The following is a 21,838-nucleotide window of genomic DNA, read 5'->3' as shown; positions in this document are numbered from 1 at the left end:
TTATGTGTGGAAGTAGATGTGAAGTCGTTCAGGAGATTATGTGTGGAAGTAGATGTGAAATCGTGGATGGGAGGATGTGTGGAAGTAGATGTGAAGTCGTTCAGGAGATTATGTGTGGAAGTAGATGTGAAATCGTGGATGGGAGGATGTGTAGAAGGAGATGTGAAGTCGTTCAGGTGATTATGTGTGGAAGTAGATGTGATGTCGTTCAGGAGATTATGTGTGAAAGTAGATGTGAAGTTCAGGAGATTATGTGTGGAAGTAGATGTGAAGTCGTTCAGGAGATTATGTGTGGAAGTAGATGTGAAGTTCAGGAGATTATGTGTGGAAGTAGATGTGAAGTCGTTCAGGAGATTATGTGTGGAAGTAAATGTGAAATCGTCCAGGAGATGATGTGTGGAAGTAGATGTGAAGTCGTTCAGGAGATTATGTGTGGAAGAAGATGTAAAGTCGTGGATGGGAGGATGTGTGGAAGTAGATGTGAAATCGTTCAGGAGATGATGTGTGGAAGTAGATGTGAAGTCGTTCAGGAGATGATGTGTGGAAGTAGATGTGAAGTCGTGGATGGGAGGATGTGTGGAAGTAGATGTGAAGTCGTTCAGGAGATGATGTGTGGAAGCAGATGTGAAGTCGTGGATGGGAAGATATGTGGAAGTACATGTGAAGTCGTTCAGGAGATGATGTGTGGAAGTAGATGTGAAGTCGTTCAGGAGATGATGTGTGGAAGTAGATGTGAAGTCGTTCAGGAGATGATGTGTGGAAGTAGATGTGAAGTCTTCAGGAGAAGATGTGTGGAAGTAGATGTGAAGTCGTTCAGGAGAAGATGTGTGGAAGTAGATGTGAAGTCGTTCAGGAGATGATGTGTGGAAGTAGATGTGAAGTCGTTCAGGAGAAGATGTGTGGAAGTAGATGTGAAGTCGTTCAGGAGATGATGTGTGGAAGTAGATGTGAAGTCGTTCAGGAGAAGGTGTGTGGAAGTAGATGTGAAGTCGTTCAGGAGAAGATGTGTGGAAGTAGATGTGAAGTCGTTCAGGAGATGATGTGTGGAAGTAGATGAGAAGTCGTGGATGGGAGGATGTGTGGAAGTAGATGTGAAGTCGTTCAGGAGATGATGTGTGGAAAGGGATGTGAAGTCGTTCAGGAGATTATGTGTGGAAGTAGATGTGAAATCGTGGATGGGAGGATGTGTGGAAAGGGATGTGAAATCGTTCAGGAGATGATGTGTGGAAGTAGATGTGAAGTCGTGGTTGGGAGGATGTGTGGAAAGGGATGTGAAGTCGTTCAGGAGATGATGTGTGGAAGTAGATGTGAAGTCGTTCAGGAGATGATGTGTGGAAGTAGATGTGAAGTCGTGGATGGGAGGATGTGTAGAAAGGGATGTGAAGTCGTGGATGGGAGGATGTGTTGAAGTAGATGTGAAGTCGTTCAGGAGATGATGTTTGGAAGTAGTTGTGAAGTCGTGGATGGGAGGATGTGTGGAAAGGGATGTGAAGTCGTTCAGGTGATGATGTGTGGAAGTAGATGTGAAGTCGTGGATGGGAGGATGTGTTGAAAGGGATGTGAAGTCGTGGATGGGAGGATGTGTGGAAAGGGATGTGAAGTCGTGGATGGGAGGATGTGTTGAAGTAGATGTGAAGTCGTTCAGGAGATGATGTGTGGAAGTAGTTGTGAAGTCGTGGATGGGAGGATGTGTGGAAGTGGATGTGAAGTCGTGGATGGGAGGATGTGGGGAAGCATGACCACGTGCTTATAACCGTTGATTGAGCAATTGTATCAAAGAATATATATTAAATATTCTTAATATGATAGTGATAATGAAAACGTTAACCATAGAATGAAACAAATAATGGTCATCCATTTCTTTTTCTAGTACTGTCATCCATATGTTAGTCTGGGAGATCATGCTACTTATAATACTAGCAATGCTGTTCGTATCTGACATGATCAATGAAATGAACAACAGTACGCATTGTCGACTTAAGATGGAATGAAATCCTTAAGCGCCCCAAGCGTACTACCTTGATGGGACCCACGAGTATAGTGCTGCAATACGATTATAATCGAGGCGAAACTGCTTTTCTATCCATTGATCAGAGATCCTGCCACGGCTAAGGGACGCAACTCCGCAGTGTATTTAAGCACTGGGCCACCTAAACCTATAGGAGCACACCATGGATCTATATCAATTTTAGACGTTCTAAATTTACAAGCAACGTTTATTTTTGTACCTGTAAATTAATGCAAACACTCCCAAACAGATGTTCCCCCGCACAATAAAACAACGTTCAACTTGTCTGTTATACTTATTTAACAGCAGACACATAATAAATTAACATGGAGGTTTGGGAACACCCCATGCAGAAAAAGATAAGCGATGTTCCCTACATACAAACAACACTGACGTACTTTAAACACCATATGTACCCTGAGCAGGGTCTATTGAGGTGGAAACTACATCACAAATACTACGTGTCTATTTCCAGAGCACACGGGACATAAAACAAGGCTGCGCTTGGTAAAACTGTTAAGGAAGAACTTGACAAGAATTTTCTATTTTTATTGCTGTGTTTCTCATCTCGCTCATTTATTTTACTTCTTACCGACTCTCAAAGTTAATAATATCGTTGATTCAATGTCACTGTTTTAGTTATGGAGGTATTCCCTACCATTGACCCATAGTTGGTTGGTTGGTTGTTTAACGCTGCACTCAGCAATATTCCAGCTATATGACCGCGGTCTGTTAATAATTGAGCCCGGACCAGACAATCCAGTGATTAATATCATGAGCATCGATCCATGTAATTGGGATCGATGACATGCATCAACCAAGTCAGCGAGCCTGACCACCCGATCCCGTTAGTCGCCTCTTACGACAAGCATAGTCACCTTTTACGGCAATCATGGGTTGCTGAAGACCTATTCTACCCCGGATCTTCACGGGCCTGGCCCATAGTAGTGACTTAATATTAGATGTATGTTTGACAGCCAATTTATTTGGTATATTAAAATTAGGGGATTCCGAAGAACAAATAATTCATATAATGACGCAAAATGATTTTTGTTTTAATTTCTGTGAAAACATTTAGATAGGTGATGTTGATGTATAAATTGGATCAATCAAAATAAAGTTCTTTCTGATATGTGCCTTTCTGGGACAAGTGAGCTTAAACTTGTCGCTGAAACAGGTGATGCCCAAGCGATATAATACTCATGCAAAACAACATGCAAAAAACTGTTTCTTATATACCATGACGTCATCATTACGTCAGTGTTGACTTTAAGAAACAACCGGATGTCGTTGATAAAGTGTCGTCTGATTTTTTTCTGAAAGGTTCAGCGCTTGATGCATTTGCAAGGAAGATTTTCAAAGTAAACAGACTACAGTATTTAGTTAGTTTCCAAATACCATGTTAACTTTGTCACGTGGCATAGCGCCACTCGTCCTTGTAGTCTGGTGACAACAATAAAAGTTGAAGCGCCACTGAATCCACATTCAACTAAATATAGACTTCAATATGGCTTGTGTTTTTAGAGGTATATATTATGTATCCAGTGTGTCATGATCACTTGCATTTTTTTTTTAATTCATTCTTTATTTTTTTTAAATGTATGATGGTTTATACTCAACGTGACGTTGATCTAATTCTTACTGCAGGCACTCTTATCTAAAGCACTCACTTATAAACGTCACAGTAAACATCGTAGATCATTCACATGTATTTAGGCCTTGTTTTATGTTCATTTACGCTGCGAGTTTATATGTCTAGCCCTTTGAAAGGGTTAAACGTGTTTGGGTGAATGTTTTACCTTCTAAGCCTACATCGTACTTTCATAAGGCAAACCATCCTAGAGTCGTAGACTGCCGCCATGCGAACGGAAAGTCCATTAAATCTTGACATAACTCACATCTTCTTTAGATGCTACTCCATCATGTCTCTTTCGGAGAACAGAAGCATCTCAACACACAATGCGATGACGTCGCGAAGCAGGTGTCTGTCCTAGTGCCCCTCTTTAACGTCTGAGAATGTGAAAACAGTTGGTGTTTAACTTTAGGAATGATCTCGTTGTTTTCTCCTCCCTGCACTTGGCGGTGCCGGATCTCGCTGGCCCTCTCTTTACCATGGCTGTTATATAGCAAACAATTGAATTACCAGGAACGTCGTGCTCACAGCGGGCAAAGCATTTGTCTCTTCTTTTTTTTTGTTCGCTGTAGAAATCGTTTTCTAACATTTCACATGCTGGCTCGAATGTTTTTGTCTAAAGCGGAAAATCATATTAATATGTGTTTTATGTAACAGATGTGGGACAAGTGACACTGTTTTTCATCCCCAAAGACACTTAAACCCATATCTCGTTTACACAATTCCAGAATATAATTCTTATGACGTTGGAATCTGAAGAATTACCTGATAATGATATCTGAAGTTTATGATGACACGACCAATGGGCCGGATCACTCAGTCTCCTTTGGCAGGGCATTGCCTCTCTAACGCTATGCAAGGCGTCTAAGCACTTACAGAAACCCGTGCGTAGGAGTGTCCAGATGGTGAGGCTAACCATGTGACACGGAGGTAACGGTGTCATGATGACAGAAAGGTTTTGTTGTCAATTTGACATGAACTTGATATTAACAATGTGCACTGAAGGTAATTGCGTCTATTTGTCCTGTAGGTTATGGTGTCCGTATGTCCTGAAGGTAATGTTGTCTAAATGTCCTGAAAGTAATGGTGTCTATGTCCTGAAGGTGATGTTGTCTAAATGTCCTGAAGGCGATGGTCTCCATAGGTCCTGAAGGTAATGGTACTGATATATCCTGAAGGTAATGGTGTCTATATGTCCTGGAGGAAATGGTGTGCCTATGTCCTGTAGCTTATGCTGTTGATATTTCCTGAATAAATTGTGTCTCTATGTCTTGAAGGTTATGGTGTCTAAATGTCCTGAATGTAATAGTATCTCTATGTCCTGCAGGTAATGGTGACAGTGTGTACCGTGTGTGTTATAAGAATATTGTGCCAAGCTCAAACCGACTCACTGAACGCTTAACCTATATACGTTCATCTATCAAAAAGGGAATGGTACGGTATCAATCTTTGTTAAAACTACTTTGTTATTGAAGGCAGCCATAAATTGTATGTGCAACCTATTTAGCTGGCATATACATGTACGATTATGGAAGCCTGTTATCTCTGGTATAAAACAAGACAGACACTTTGTAGCAGCTGTCTCGGGAGGCAGCAAAACGATCATGTAACAATACGTGAAGCCGATTGCTGATATCCATGACAATTCATGAAAGAAGTGTTGTTTCATGTGGATAAGAAAGAGGACTTTTATGAGGCTAATGACATCAATCCAAACTTTCTTATCTTCACAAAACACGTCTTGGTGTTGGCACTGTTCGGTATAATTACCCACCTTGTTCATAAATCATTTCTGTTTTTTGACGTCATTGCACGCTACAGCATACATCTTCCTGTGTTTATGGGTCAGAATCGGCTTGTCTCGCTCATTAAACTTTCACAATAATGTGGTTCGTTAGAAAGGAACTTGTGAATTTCTGAAAAAAAGTAAATAACTTTCAGTAAAAGTAAACTGGGTGTGTTCAAGCATGGTATTTCCGCACAATAGCATAACTGTAAACACGGTGATTGATTCTGAAAAAAATAGTCGTAACACGAATCGTTTAGAACCAAAAGCTTTACACAGTACCTTGTTACGTTTAGAGGAAGCGGCACCGTAGTAGCTGTCTGTTTTTTTCACGTCGGTGGTGTAGGGTCGAGATGGTTCTGTGTCTACCGTACCAGGACAGGATTGTCACGGTGCTGTGTCTACCGTACTAGGGCAGGATTGTCACGGTTGTGTGTAGGTACCGTAGTAGGACAGGATTGTCACGGTGGTGTGTCTACCGTACCAGGTGTAGGGTCACGATGGTTCTGTGTCTACCGTACCAGGACAGGATTGTCACGGTGCTGTGTCTACCGTACCAGGTGTAGGGTCACGATGGTTCTGTGTCTACCGTACTAGGGCAGGATTGTCACGGTTGTGTGTAGGTACCGTAGTAGGACAGGATTGTCACGGTGGTGTGTCTACCGTACCAGGTGTAGGGTCACGATGGTTCTGTGTCTACCGTACTAGGGCAGGATTGTCACGGTGGTGTGTCTACCGTACGAGGTGTAAGGTCACGATGGTTCTGTGTCTACCGTACTAGGGCAGGATTGTCACGGTGGTGTGTCACAAACACACCTCACATTCCTAGGACTGTTTCTTCGACTACAATCCTACAAAAACACACCTCACCTTCCTATCACTGATTCCGCCACAAAAATCCTACAAAAACACACCTCACCTTCCTATCACTGATTCCGCCACAAAAATCCTACAAAAACACACCTCACATTCCTATCACTGATTCCGCCACAAAAATCCTACACAAACACACCTCACATTCCTATCACTGATTCCGCCACAAAAATCCTACACAAACACACCTCACATTCCTATCACTGATTCCTCTACTACAGTCTTACACAAACACACCTCACACACCCATCAGTGATTCCCCCACTACAGTCTTACACAAACACACCTCACACACCCATCACTGATTCCTCCACTACAGTCCTACACAAACACACCTCACACACCCATCACTGATGCCTCCACTACAGTCCTACACAAACACACCTCACACACCCATCACTGATTCCTCCACTACAGTCCTACACAAACACACCTCACACACCCATCACTGATTCCTCCACTACAGTCCTACACAAACACACCTCACACACCCATCACTGATTCCTCCACTACAGTCCTACACAAACACACCTCACACACCCATCACAAATTCCTCCACTACAATCCTACACAAACACACCTCACACACCTATCACTGATTCCTCCACTACAGTCCTATACAAACGCATCTGACTATGGCAGCCTAGCATCAGCCTGACGGTGATGTTAGTGCTGCATCACATAAACCATACAGCACTAAATTCAAGCCAGTGCAAACATATATGTTTTCACGTAATGCATGGATACTGTTTACGTATTGTTATAAAATTAAGCATAAAGCGTGTCTAAACGAGAGATATTTGGGATAGGCAGCCATTAATCTTCAAATTGGCAAATTGTGTTGTTTGGTATAAATCTATAAGATTAATGATATTATAATGTTGCCACCCAAACCAAACACATCCGACAGAACACAGGTTTATAGCTAATAATCTGTGATGGTGCAGTAAACTGGCTATCTCAACTCACAATCGTTCCAGTTTACAACCATCTTGCAATAACGGTTCGTGATTACTGTGCCGAGGTATACTTTACATAACTTCCAGGTCAAAACCACGGGGAAAACTGGCATACAGCCAAGATCACAAAAAAAACGTACTCAGTTCTATTTAACAGGTGACGTGACCCACAACAATTCATTTAGGTTGTGTATGTAACGGAAGACAAGGCTCTATAACTCCTAATGGGCGCGCCTCGTGTTCTCCCGATGATGCGGAATACGGCCATGTGACTGATATCTCCCCTCCCTTCTTTCCATGTCGCAGTACTTTGGTTCTTTTTTATTCTGGGAAATATGATTAACATGCAATATAAACATGTTGGCGCTATGCAGCGATGTTGTTTTTGGCTGTTTTATCCTATTGGCAATGGTAGCAATCAGCATATCGTCCGCGAATGTCAAAGACAGATTGGATGGTGTTATGTCTTATATTGTATGTTTGGATAAGAGATTGCAACGACTTAATTACGTCTGGAAGACATTTCCAGCAATATATATTCATATCGAAAGAGAATGGTTCAGACATTGTCTGCGAAACGGGCGGATGTGCGTCAGCCGATGGGCCATCAACCTCTTCAAACTTTAGAGACATTCGCTGTGGAGTCATGATCGTATTGAATCAGAGTGGGTGAGTGAGATGGGTTTAATACCGCTTCCGTATCCCCTGTATCGGCGCAGTAGGCCTGTGAGGACAGTGACAGTAAACAGCTACAAAACTGCTTATGCAGTTTAACTGAATCTATTGGATGATGTGGACCCCGATGTAGATAAGGATAAATCGTACAAACATCACCAACAAACATAACTGACAGACACAACCAACATACATAACCAACAGCTTAACCCACAGACTTAACCAACAAACATAACCGACACACATAATCAATAGAATTAACCAACAAACATAACCAACATGCAAAACCAACAAACATAACCGACAATCATTATCAACAGACGTAACCAACAAACACAGCCAACATACATTACCTACAGTCTTAACCGACAAACATTATCAACAGACTTAACCAACAAACATAATCGACATACATAACCAACAAACACAACTGACAAAAATAACCAACAAACATAACCAACATACATAACCAACAAACATAACCAACATGCAAAACCAACAAACATAACCGACAAACATTATCAACAGACTTAACCAACAAAAACAACCAACATACATTACCTACAGACTTAACCGACAAACATTATCAACAGACTTAACTAACAAACATAATCGACATACATAACCAACATACATAACCAACAAACACAACTGACAAACATAACCAACAAACATAACCAATATACATAACCAACAAACTTAACCAACATCCATCGGTATACATGTATGTCGAGCTTTATAGGTATGGATGCGCTACATGTGGTAGCACCCTGGTGCATTTCTAAACATAATTCGAGGTGTATGTGATCGTAGTCCGATGTGTATGTGATCAAAGTCTGATGTGTAAGTGATCAAAGCCTGATGTGTATGTGATCAAAGTCCGATGTGTATATGATCAAAGTCCGATGTGTATGTGATCAAAGCCTGATGTGTATGTGATCAAAGCCTGATGTGTATCTGATCAAAGTCCGATGTGTATGTGATGAAAGCCTGATGTGTATCTGATCAAAGTCCGATGTGTATGTGATCATAGTCTGATGTGTATGTGATCAAAGTCCGATGTGTATGTGATCAAAGTCCGATGTGTATGTGATCAAAGTCCGATGTGTATGTGATCAAAGTCTGATGTGTATGTGATCAAAGTCCGATGTGTATGTGATCAAAGTCCGATGTGTATGTGATCAAAGTCCGATGTGTATGTGATCAAAGTCCGATGTGTATCTGATCAAAGTCCGATGTGTATGTGATCAAAGTCCGATGTGTATGTGATCAAAGTCCGATGTGTATGTGATCAAAGTCCGATGTGTATGTGATCAAAGTCTGATGTGTATGTGATCAAAGTCCGATGTGTATGTGATCAAAGTCTGATGTGTATGTGATCAAAGTCCGATGTGTATGTGATCATAGTCTGATGTGTATGTGATCAAAGTCCGATGTGTATGTGATCAAAGTCCGATGTGTATGTGATCAAAGTCCGATGTGTATGTGATCAAAGTCCGATGTGTATGTGATCAAAGTCCGATGTGTATGTGATCAAAGTCCGATGTGTATGTGATCAAAACCTGATGTGTATGTGATCATAGTCTGATGTGTATCTGATTGAAGTCTGATGTGTATATGATCGAAGTCTGATGTGTATGTAATCAAAATCTGAGATGTATCTGATTGAAGTCTGATGTGTACCTGATCGAAGTGTGATGTGTATCTGATCGAAGTCTGATGTGTACCTGATCGAAGTCTGATGTGTACCTGATCGATGTCTGATGTGTATCTGATCGAAGTCTGATGTGTACCTGATCGAAGTCTGATGTGTACCTGATCGAAGTCTGATGTGTACCTGATCGATGTCTGATGTGTGACTGATCGAAGCCTGATGTGTATCTGATCGAGGTCTGCTGTGTATCTGATGAAAGTCTGATGTGTATCTAATAGTATTCCTATGTGTATCTGATAGTATTCCGAAGTATATCTGAAAGTATTCCAATGTATATCTGATAGTATTCCGGAATATAACTGATATTATTCCAATGTATATCTGTTAATATTCCAATGTATATCTGATAGTATTCCGGAGTATAACTGATAGTATTCAAATGTATATCTGATAGTATTCCGAAGTATATCTGATAGTATTCCAATGTACATCTGATAGTTTTCCAATGTACATCTGATAGTATTCCGGAGTATATCTGATAGTATTCCGAAGTATATCTGATAGTATACCGATGTATATCTGATCGTATTCCCATAGGTATGTGATCGTACTCCGAAGTATATCTGATCGTATTCCGAAGTATATCTGATCGTATTCCGAAGTATATCTGATCGTATTCCGAAGTATATCTGATGTTATTCCGATGTACACTGAGCCCATACAAGACTGACATACCACTGCGATGTGAGTCAGAGAGCGACTGTGAGACTGTAGCCTCAATAACTCTCTCCGTATACACGAACCTGGCGTGTTATGCTTCATATATTATAGCTCCAGAGGGATATTGACGTAAATAAGATAGATATCTGCCACGTGGCAAGAAGGATGACCAAGTGGGTCGGTTCATTGGGAGTCTTCACGCTCAAGATCACATAGAACTCGTCCTCCCGTTCTTGATCACATACAAGTCGTCTTCACGCTCGAGATCACATACAACTCGTCTTCACGCTCTAGATCGCATACAACTCGTCTTCACGCTCGAGATCGCATACAACTCGAAGGATGTTCTATTTTGTGAAAGCAACTTTGACTTTTGACTATTTAATGTCAGTGTTTTACTGACTGTTGACGATTGCATACTAAACGAAAGAAATCAAAATTCGGGTATTCTTTAACTACTTTTGAGTGGTATATAATCACTGTAGTGAATGAGTTGGGTTTAACGCCACTTTTAACAGTATTACAGTTATATCCGGCGTGTCACCTTAATGTGGGAGGAAAGCCCGAATTGATGCAGGTCTTAGACGTTTACCACTTTGGTGAAACCCACGAGCACGGGTATGGTGCTTACAAACCTAGAAAGATAATCGGGGCGAATCGGGATTCGAACCCATAATCATAGGTTTCTGGCACGTCCAAGGGACGCAACTCTGCACAGCGACTCGCGGCGCATTAGACGACTGGCCACCCGTGCCCCCTATAATTACTGTAAGTCATCAAGTCAGTTTAACTTGAGAATATGCCTCGAATAATGTAAGAACTGAAGATGTTTGCCTTATTGTAAAGCTATGTTTGTTTGATGTTTGCTCACTACTTGGGATGTCCACACAAACAGTATTCGGTATTAAACTGTCGACCATGCAAATAGCATGGCTTAACAAATTTCAACCAGAAACCATAGTATAAGGGAGATAACTCAAATATTACGCATTGGAAAAATCTGGCAGCTGACGTAAAATCTTTATCTCAAGCCATCGATGAGTCATAACGATATCCCTTCATAAAACTGACTTGGAACGTTATAGGTTGCACCTCAAGGTGAATGTGAAACTATATCTTGCTGACTGTGTTAAATATTTAATGCTTCAGATCTTGCATTGTCAGCAACAAATCATTTTCAGGGTATATCCCTGAATTTCAACAACTGACAGGCAAAGTTACCAAAACACGAGCACTTTCTGAAATTAGAAAATAGAACTTAATGCTTCAGATCTTGCATTGTCAGCAACAAATCATTTTCGGTGTATATCCCTGAAGTTCAACTACTGACTTGCATAGTTACCATAACACGAGCACTTTCTGAAATTGGAAAATAGAACTAATTGATAGGTAGACAGACAGACAGAAACACAGATCAACATACATTACAGACAGGCGGTCATAAAAAGAAGAATCGCCATCGGGTCAAGAACTAGACAGAACACTAGACAGAACACTAGACAGAACACTAGACAGAACAAAGACAGACAGACAAAAGCACACAAACATTTAAACAGCAGAAATACAAAAGCAGAAAGAAACAGAAACATTAGGGACAGAAACATACTAACAGAATACTACTCAGACAGGCGAGGAAAGAGACCAAAAGAAGCAAGGACAAACAGAAACACAACCTGACAGACAGACTGGCAGAAACACAGTCAAGCTTACAGAGAGTCAGACAAAAACAGTACCTGCAGACACAGACAGACTGGCAGAAACACAGTCAAGCTTACAGAGAGTCAGACAAAAACAGTACCTGCAGACACAGACAGACTGGAAGAAACACAGTCAAGCTTACAGAGAGTCAGACAAAAACAGTACCTGCAGACACAGACAGACTGGCAGAAACACAGTCAAGCTTACAGAGAGTCAGACAAATACAGTACCTGCAGACACAGACAGACTGGCAGAAACACAGTCAAGCTTACAGAGAGTCAGACAAAAACAGTACCTGCAGACACAGACAGACTGGCAGAAACACAGTCAAGCTTACAGAGAGTCAGACAAAAACAGTACCTGCAGACACAGACAGACTGGCAGAAACACAGTCAAGCTTACAGAGAGTCAGACAAATACAGTACCTGCAGACACAGACAGACTGGCAGAAACACAGTCAAGCTTACAGAGAGTCAGACAAAAACAGTACCTGCAGACACAGACAGACTGGCAGAAACACAGTCAAGCTTACAGAGAGTCAGACAAAAACAGTACCTGCAGACACAGACAGACTGGCAGAAACACAGTCAAGCTTACAGAAAGTCACACAAAAACAGTACCTGCAGACACAGACAGACTGGAAGAAACACAGTCAAGCTTACAGAGAGTCAGACAAAAACAGTACCTGCAGACACAGACAGACTGGCAGAAACACAGTCAAGCTTACAGAGAGTCAGACAAATACAGTACCTGCAGACACAGACAGACTGGCAGAAACACAGTCAAGCTTACAGAGAGTCAGACAAAAACAGTACCTGCAGACACAGACAGACTGGAAGAAACACAGTCAAGCTTACAGAGAGTCAGACAAAAACAGTACCTGCAGACACAGACAGACTGGCAGAAACACAGTCAAGCTTACAGAGAGTCACACAAAAACAGTACCTGCAGACACAGACAGACTGGCAGAAACACAGTCAAGCTTACAGAGAGTCAGACAAAAACAGTACCTGCAGACACAGACAGACTGGCAGAAACACAGTCAAGCTTACAGAGAGTCACACAAAAACAGTACCTGCAGACACAGACAGACTGGCAGAAACACAGTCAAGCTTACAGAGAGTCACACAAAAACAGTACCTGCAGACACAGACAGACTGGAAGAAACACAGTCAAGCTTACAGAGAGTCAGACAAAAACAGTACCTGCAGACACAGACAGACTGGCAGAAACACAGTCAAGCTTACAGAGAGTCAGACAAAAACAGTACCTGCAGACACAGACAGACTGGCAGAAACACAGTCAAGCTTACAGAGAGTCACACAAAAACAGTACCTGCAGACACAGACAGACTGGCAGAAACACAGTCAAGCTTACAGAGAGTCAGACAAATACAGTACCTGCAGACACAGACAGACTGGCAGAAACACAGTCAAGCTTACAGAGAGTCAGACAAAAACAGTACCTGCAGACACAGACAGACTGGCAGAAACACAGTCAAGCTTACAGAGAGTCACACAAAAACAGTACCTGCAGACACAGACAGACTGGCAGAAACACAGTCAAGCTTACAGAGAGTCAGACAAAAACAGTACCTGCAGACACAGACAGACTGGAAGAAACACAGTCAAGCTTACAGAGAGTCAGACAAAAACAGTACCTGCAGACACAGACAGACTGGCAGAAACACAGTCAAGCTTACAGAGAGTCAGACAAAAACAGTACCTGCAGACACAGACAGACTGGCAGAAACACAGTCAAGCTTACAGAGAGTCACACAAAAACAGTACCTGCAGACACAGACAGACTGGCAGAAACACAGTCAAGCTTACAGAGAGTCAGACAAATACAGTACCTGCAGACACAGACAGACTGGCAGAAACACAGTCAAGCTTACAGAGAGTCAGACAAAAACAGTACCTGCAGACACAGACAGACTGGAAGAAACACAGTCAAGCTTACAGAGAGTCAGACAAAAACAGTACCTGCAGACACAGACAGACTGGAAGAAACACAGTCAAGCTTACAGAGAGTCAGACAAAAGCAGTACCTGCAGACACAGATCTCTAGACAGAATGGCAGAAACACAGTCAAGCTTACAGAGAGTCAGACAAAAACAGTACCTGACAGACAGGGGTCAACACACACAGAGACAGATAGACAGACAGACAGACAAAGGAAAACTGTACCAGAAGAAACACGGACAGACAACCAGACAAAGGAAAAACTGTACCAGAAGAAACACGGACAGACAGACAGACAAAGGAAAACTGCACCAGAAGAAACACGGACAGACACGCAGACAAAGGAAAAACTGTACCAGAAGAAACACGGACAGACAGACAGACAAAGAAAAAACTGTACCAGAAGAAACACGGACAGAAAGACAGACAGACAAAGGAAAACTGTACCAGAAGAAACACGGACAGACAGACAGACAGAGGAAAAACTGCACCAGAAGAAACACGGACAGACAGACAGACAAAGAAAAAACTGTACCAGAAGAAACACGGACAGAAAGACAGACAGACAAAGGAAAACTGTACCAGAAGAAACACGGACAGACAGACAGACAAAGGAAAAACTGTACCAGAAGAAACACGGACAGACAGACAGACAAAGGAAAACTGCACCAGAAGAAACACGGACAGACAGACAGACAAAGAAAAAAACTGTACTAGAAGAAACACGGACAGAAAGACAGACAGACAAAGGAAAACTGTACCAGAAGAAACACGGACAGACAGACAGACAAAGAAAAAACTGTACCAGAAGAGACACGGACAGAAAGACAGACAGACAAATGAAAACTGCACCAGAAGAAACACGGACAGACAGACAGACAAAGGAAAAAATGTACCAGAAGAAACACGGACAGACAGATAGACAAAGGAAAAACTGCACCAGAAGAAACACGGACAGACAGACAGACAAAGAAAAAACTGTACCAGAAGAAACACGGACAGAAAGACAGACAGACAAAGGAAAACTGTACCAGAAGAAACACGGACAGACAGACAGACAGACAAAGGAAAACTGTACCAGAAGAAAAACGGAGACAGACAGACAGACAAAGGAAAAACTGTACCAGAAGAAACACGGACAGACAGACAGACAGAGAAAGGAAAAACTATACCAGAAGAAACACGGAGACAGATAGAACCACAAGCAAACACTGACATGTAGTCATGACGAAACACACCCCGACAAAAACACAGAGAAATTGATTGTTCCACAAAACTAACAGAACAGTCTGTACATGAACAGGTTCGAGTCAATATCAGATAATATCCAGTCACTGGCGCAGGCTGGGATCAGCTCAGCATTAAGTTACAATTATGTCGGTTTTCTCATTTCGGTCTTGCATAAAACCATATAATTCTACTCCTCCAGTAACATAAGCAACAACCCATACCTGTGAATGTGTCGGTCCATCCTCGCTTTACCATCTATAAGTAAAAGCTACCATTGGTACACATGCCAAACCCATCTACAATAACACACTCCTTGTTTAATGATGATATGACGGCGAACAACGTGAAAACAAGTCAGCCTTCTCTTAGTACGATAGCAACATGTTAATCTTACATTTACTAGTATTTCCGTGTTACTTATAACTTGTCGTAATCTAAAATATTAAAATACCTGTTTTTATTGTCTTTGCTGGAGCATTAATTATCTTGTTACATGTATAAAACAAACTGATCTATGAATATTGCAAATGTTCTTAAACGTGAAAACACAATATTTAATATTGAGAGTTAAATAGAAACATACTGTATTTGTTTAAATCTTGAGAAATAGTTAATACACAAGGATGATAGCCCCAATCGACTCAAGTCATCTCCTTCCTGAATGTGAGGAAACCGCCCCAGTCCATCTGGTCCTACAAGTAACAACCTCAGTTTATACAACAATATGTTAGGCCGACACGTTGCGGTGGGAAACAATCCATGTTATCTACTCCTACCACTTTTAACAATCATGCGACCCGTGAAGATCCGGTAAGTGAGTAGGTCTTCAGCAACCCTTGCTGTAAGAGACGACTGTGCTTGTCGTAAGAGAGAAGTGTGCTTGCCGTAAGAGACAACTGTGCTTGCCGTAAGAGACAACTGTGCTTGTCGTAAGAGACAACTGTGCTTGCCGTAAGAGACAACTGTGCTTGCCGTAAGAGACAACTGTGCTTGTTGTAAGCGACAACTGTGCTTGTCGTAAGAGACAACTGTGTTGCCGTAAGAGAGAACTGTGCTTGTCGTAAGAGACAACTGTGTTGCCGTAAGAGAGAACTGTGCTTGTCGTAAGAGACAACTGTGCTTGCCGTAAGAGACAACTGTGCTTGTTGTAAGAGACAACTGTGCTTGTCGTAAGAGACAACTGTGTTGCCGTAAGAGAGAACTATGCTTGTCGTAAGAGACAACTGTGTTGCCTAAAGAGAGAACGGTGCTTGTCGTAAGAGACAACTGACTTGTGTTGCCGTAAGAGACAACTGTGTTGCCGTAAGAGACAACTGTGCTTGCCGTAAGAGACAACTGTGTTGCCGTAAGAGACAACTGTGCTTGCCGTAAGAGACAACTGTGCTTGCCGTAAGAGACAACTGTGCTTGCCGTAAGAGACAACTGTGCTTGTTGTAAGAGACAACTGTGCTTGTCGTAAGAGACAACTGTGCTTGCCGTAAGAGACAACTGTGTTGCCGTAAGAGACAACTGTGCTTGTCGTAAGAGACAACTGTGTTGCCGTAAGAGAGAACTGTGCTTGTCGTAAGAGACAACTGACTTGTGTTGCCGTAAGAGACAACTGTGCTTGCCGTAAGAGACAACTGTGCTTGTCGTAAGAGACAACTGTGCTTGCCGTAAGAGACAACTGTGTTGCCGTAAGAGACAACTGTGTTGCCGTAAGAGACAACTGTGCTTGTTGTAAGAGACAACTGTGTTGTCGTAAGAGACAACTGTGCTTGTTGTAAGAGACAACTGTGCTTGCCGTAAGAGACAACTGTGTTGCCGTAAGAGACAACTGTGTTGTCGTAAGAGACAACTGTGCTTGTTGTAAGAGACAACTGTGCTTGTCGTAAGAGACAACTGTGCTTGTTGTAAGAGACAACTGTGCTTGTCGTAAGAGACAACTGTGCTTGTCGTAAGAGGCAACTGTGCTTGTCGTAAAAGACAACTGTGTTGCCGTAAGAGACAACTGTGCTTGCCGTAAGAGACAACTGTGTTGCCGTAAGAGACAACTGTGCTTGTCGTAAGAGACAACTGTGTTGCCGTAAGAGACAACTGTGCTTGTCGTAAGAGGCAACTATGCTTGTCGTAAGAGGCGATAATCGGGTCGGATGGTCAGGCTTGCTGACTTGCCATCGTATCCTAATTGCGTAGATCGATGCTCATGATGTCAGTCATTGGATAATCTGGTTCAGACACGATTATTTACACATTTCTGTCATATAGCTGAAATATTGCTGAGTGCGGCGTTCAACAACAAAGAGTGAAACTGTTTTATATGTAACTGTCTCTGCTTAACTAAAATGTTTTGTACCCATTGCAAGAGATAAGTTTGTGTCAAATTGCATCACGATTAAGTTCCAGTAGCATCACACAGGAGATCGTACGACGCTGATGTTGTACAATGCTGAGCAATGCTGTGCTATGCTGTGGTGTGATGTGCACTTCTGGTCTGCCTGATGTTGCGTTCTTATCCTGAGCAATTGTGATCAGAGGTGGATCCAGGCCATGTTTACCGGGTGGAGTGATGGTGTGTTGTCCTAGGTAGGGTTGATCAGAGGTGGGTCCAGGCCATGTTTACCGGGTGGGATGATGGTGTGTTGTCCTGGGCAGTGTGGATCAGAGATGGATCAAGGCCATGTTTACCGGGTGGAGTGATGGTGTATTGCCCTGGGCAGTATGGATCAGAGGTGGATCCAGGCCTTGTTTACCGGGTGGAGTGATGGTGTGTTGTCCTGGGCAGTGTGGATCTGAGGTGGATCAAGGCCATGTTTACCGGGTGGAGTGATGGTGTGTTGTCCTAGGCAGGGTTGATCAGAGGTGGGTCCAGGACATGTTTACCGGTTGGGGTGATGGTGTGTTGTCCTGGGCAGTGTGGGTCAGAGGTGGATCAAGGCCATGTTTACCGGGTGGAGTGATGGTGTGTTGTCCTGGGCAGTGTGGACCAGAAGTTGATCCAGGCCATGTTTACCGGGTGGACTGATGATGTGTTGTCCTGGGCAGTGTGGGTCAGAGGTGGATCCAGGCCATGTTTACCGGGTGGAGTGATGGTGTGTTGTCCTGGGCAGTGTGGACCAGAGGTTGATCCAGGCCATGTTTACCGGGTGGACTGATGATGTGTTGTCCTGGGCAGTGTGGATCAGAGATCGGTCCAGGCCATGTTCACCGGATGGAGTGATGGTGTGTTGCCCTGGGCAGTGTAGATCAGAGGTCGGTCCAGGCCATGTTTACTGGGTGGAGTGATGGTGTGTTGCCCTAGGCAGTGTGGATCAGAGGTGGATCCAGGCCATGTTTACTGGGTGGAGTGATGGTGTGTTGCCCCAGGCAGTGTGGATCACAGGTGGATCAAGGCCATGTTAACTGGGTGGAGTGATGGTGTCTTGCCGTGGGCAGTGTTGATCAGAGGTCGGTCCAGGCCATGTTTACCGGGTGGAGTGATGGTGTGTTGCCCTAGGCAGTGTGGATCAGAGGTGGATCAAGGCCATGTTTACCGGGTGGAGTGATGGTGTGTTGCCCTGGGCAGTGTGGATCAGAGGTGGATCAAGGCCATGTTTACCGGGTGGAGTGATGGTGTTTTGTCCTGGGCAGTGTGGATCAGAGATCGGTCCAGGCCATGTTCACCGGGTGGAGTGATGGTGTGTTGCCCTTGGCAGTGTAGATCAGAGGTCGGTCCAGGCCATGTTTACTGGGTGGAGTGATGGTGTGTTGCCCTAGGCAGTGTGGATCACAGGTGGGTCCAGGCCATGTTTACCGGGTGGAGTGATGGTGTGTTATCCTGGGCAGTGTGGATCAGAGGTGGATCCAGGCCATGTTTACCGGGTGGGGTGATGGTGTGTTGTCCTGGGCAGTGTGGATCAGAGGTGGGTCCAGGCCATGTTTACCGGGTGGGGTGATGGTGTCTTGTCCTGGGCAGTGTGGACCAGAGGTGGGTCCAGGCCATGTTTACCGGGTGGAGTGACGGTGTGTTGTCCTGGGAAGTGTGGATCAGAGGTGGGTCCAGGCCATGTTTACCGGGTGGAGTGATGGTGTGTTATCCTGGGTAGTGTTGATCAGAGGTGCGTCCAGGCCATGTTTACTGGGTGGAGTTATGGTGTGTTGCCCTGGGCAGTGTGGATCAGAGGTGGGTCCAGGCCATGTTTACCGGGTGGGGTAATGGTGTGTTGTCCTGTGAAGAGCTGGTTTGTCCTTCGCTGAGAAACGATGATGTAGTCTAACGCTTATGACCCACAACATTTATGTTGTACTGATGTTGTGCTGAATCCTGGTGCTGTTCTGTCCTGAACAATGCTGGTAACGAAACAGTTTCATAAAATGCGGTGATGTCCCATCTTTTGAAATGTTGGCGTCATGACAATACATGAATCGGAACTTGTAGCGAACACATTCTGATTTCAGTTTATCCAGCAACTCTGGACCCAAATAAACAACACAGTACCCACACATAAAGACCATCACACGCGCTATACATTAAAGCCATCATACATTAAGACCATCACACGCACCATACATTAAGACCATCACACGCACCCTACATTAAGACCATCACACGCACCCTTCATTAAGACCATCACACGCACCATACATTAAGACCATCACACGCACCCTACCTTAAGACCATCACGCGCACCCTACATTAAGACCATCACACGCACCATACATTAAGACCATCACACGCACCATACATTAAGACCATCACACGCACCATACATTAATACCATCACACGCACCATACATTAAGACCATCACACGCACCATACATTAAGACCATCACACGCACCATACATTATGACCATCACACGCACCCTACCTTAAGACCATCACGCGCACCCTACATTAAGACCATCACACGCACCATACATTAAGACCATCACACGCACCCTACCTTAAGACCATCACGCGCACCCTACATTAAGACCATCACACGCACCATACATTAAGACCATCACACGCACCATACATTAAGACCATCACACGCACCCTACATTAAGACCATCACACGCACCATACATTAAGACCATCACACGCACCATACATTAAGACCATCACACGCACCCTACATTAAGACCATCACACGCACCCTACATTAAGACCATCACACGCACCATACATTAAGACCATCATACGCACCATACATTAAGACCATCACACGCACCATACATTAAGACCATCACACGCACCCTACATTAAGACCATCACACGCACCATACATTAAGACCATCATACGCACCATACATTAAGACCATCACACGCACCCTACATTAAGACCATCACACGCACCCTACATTAAGACCATCACACGCACCCTACATTAAGACCATCACACGCACCCTACCTTAAGACCATCACGCGCACCCTACATTAAGACCATCACACGCACCATACATTAGGACCATCACACGCACCCTACATTAAGACCATCACACGCACCCTACCTTAAGACCATCACGCGCACTATACATTAAGACCATCACAGGCACTATACATTAAGACCATCACACGCACCATACATAAAGACCATCACACGCACCCTACATTAAGACCATCACACGCACCATACATAAAGACCATCACAGGCACTATACATTAAGACCATCACACGCACCATACATTAAGACCATCACACGCACCATACATTATGACCATCACACGCACCCTACCTTAAGACCATCACGCGCACCCTACATTAAGACCATCACACGCACTATACATTAAGACCATCACACGCACCCTACCTTAAGACCATCACGCGCACTATACATTAAGACCATCACAGGCACTATACATTTAGACCATCACACGCACCATACATAAAGACCATCACACGCACCCTACATTAAGACCATCACACGCACCATACATAAAGACCATCACAGGCACTATACATTAAGACCATCACACGCACCATACATAAAGACCACCACAGGCACTATACATTAAGACCATCACACGCACCCTACATTAAGACCATCACGCGCACCCTACATTAAGACCATCACAGGCACTATACATTAAGACCATCACACGCACCATACATAAAGACCACCACACGCACTATACATTAAGACCATCACACGCACCATACATAAAGACCACCACAGGCACTATACATTAAGACCATCACACGCACCATACATAAAGACCATCACACGCACCATACATTAAGACCATCACACGCACCATACATAAAGACCATCACAGGCACTATACATTAAGACCATCACACGCACCATACATAAAGACCACCACAGGCACTATACATTAAGACCATCACACGCACCCTACATTAAGACCATCACGCGCACCCTACATTAAGACCATTACAGGCACTATACATTAAGACCATCACACGCACCATACATAAAGACCATCACACGCACCCTACATTAAGACCATCACACGCACCATACATAAAGACCATCACAGGCACTATACATTAAGACCATCACACGCACCATACATAAAGACCACCACAGGCACTATACATTAAGACCATCACACGCACCCTACATTAAGACCATCACGCGCACCCTACATTAAGACCATCACAGGCACTATACATTAAGACCATCACACGCACCATACATAAAGACCACCACATACACCATGCGTCACTTCGT

General features: G+C 43.5%; 2 protein-coding genes across 2 annotated transcripts; both read left to right on the top strand.

The window, feature by feature from the left end:
* Positions 1-2: 2 nt before the first annotated feature.
* LOC125384475 (NFX1-type zinc finger-containing protein 1 homolog) lies at positions 3-860 on the top strand. Its single transcript, XM_048403881.1, has one exon. The coding sequence runs from the start codon at positions 3-5 to the stop codon at positions 858-860; it is 858 nt and encodes a 285-aa protein (XP_048259838.1).
* LOC125384474 (putative protein tag-278) lies at positions 860-15,166 on the top strand. The gene is made up of 2 exons (XM_048403872.1): positions 860-1,049; positions 11,937-15,166. Exons 1-2 carry the CDS (start codon positions 860-862, stop codon positions 15,164-15,166), a joined length of 3,420 nt encoding a protein of 1,139 aa, XP_048259829.1.
* Positions 15,167-21,838: the final 6,672 nt, after the last annotated feature.

Source organism: Haliotis rufescens, unplaced genomic scaffold, assembly GCF_023055435.1.
Source record: "Haliotis rufescens isolate VD_foot unplaced genomic scaffold, xgHalRufe1.0.p SCAF_1, whole genome shotgun sequence".
Classification (NCBI taxonomy): Eukaryota; Metazoa; Mollusca; class Gastropoda; order Lepetellida; family Haliotidae; genus Haliotis; species Haliotis rufescens.
Note: the sequence above shows the minus strand (reverse complement) of the source record. Positions and strands in the feature narration are given on the sequence as shown.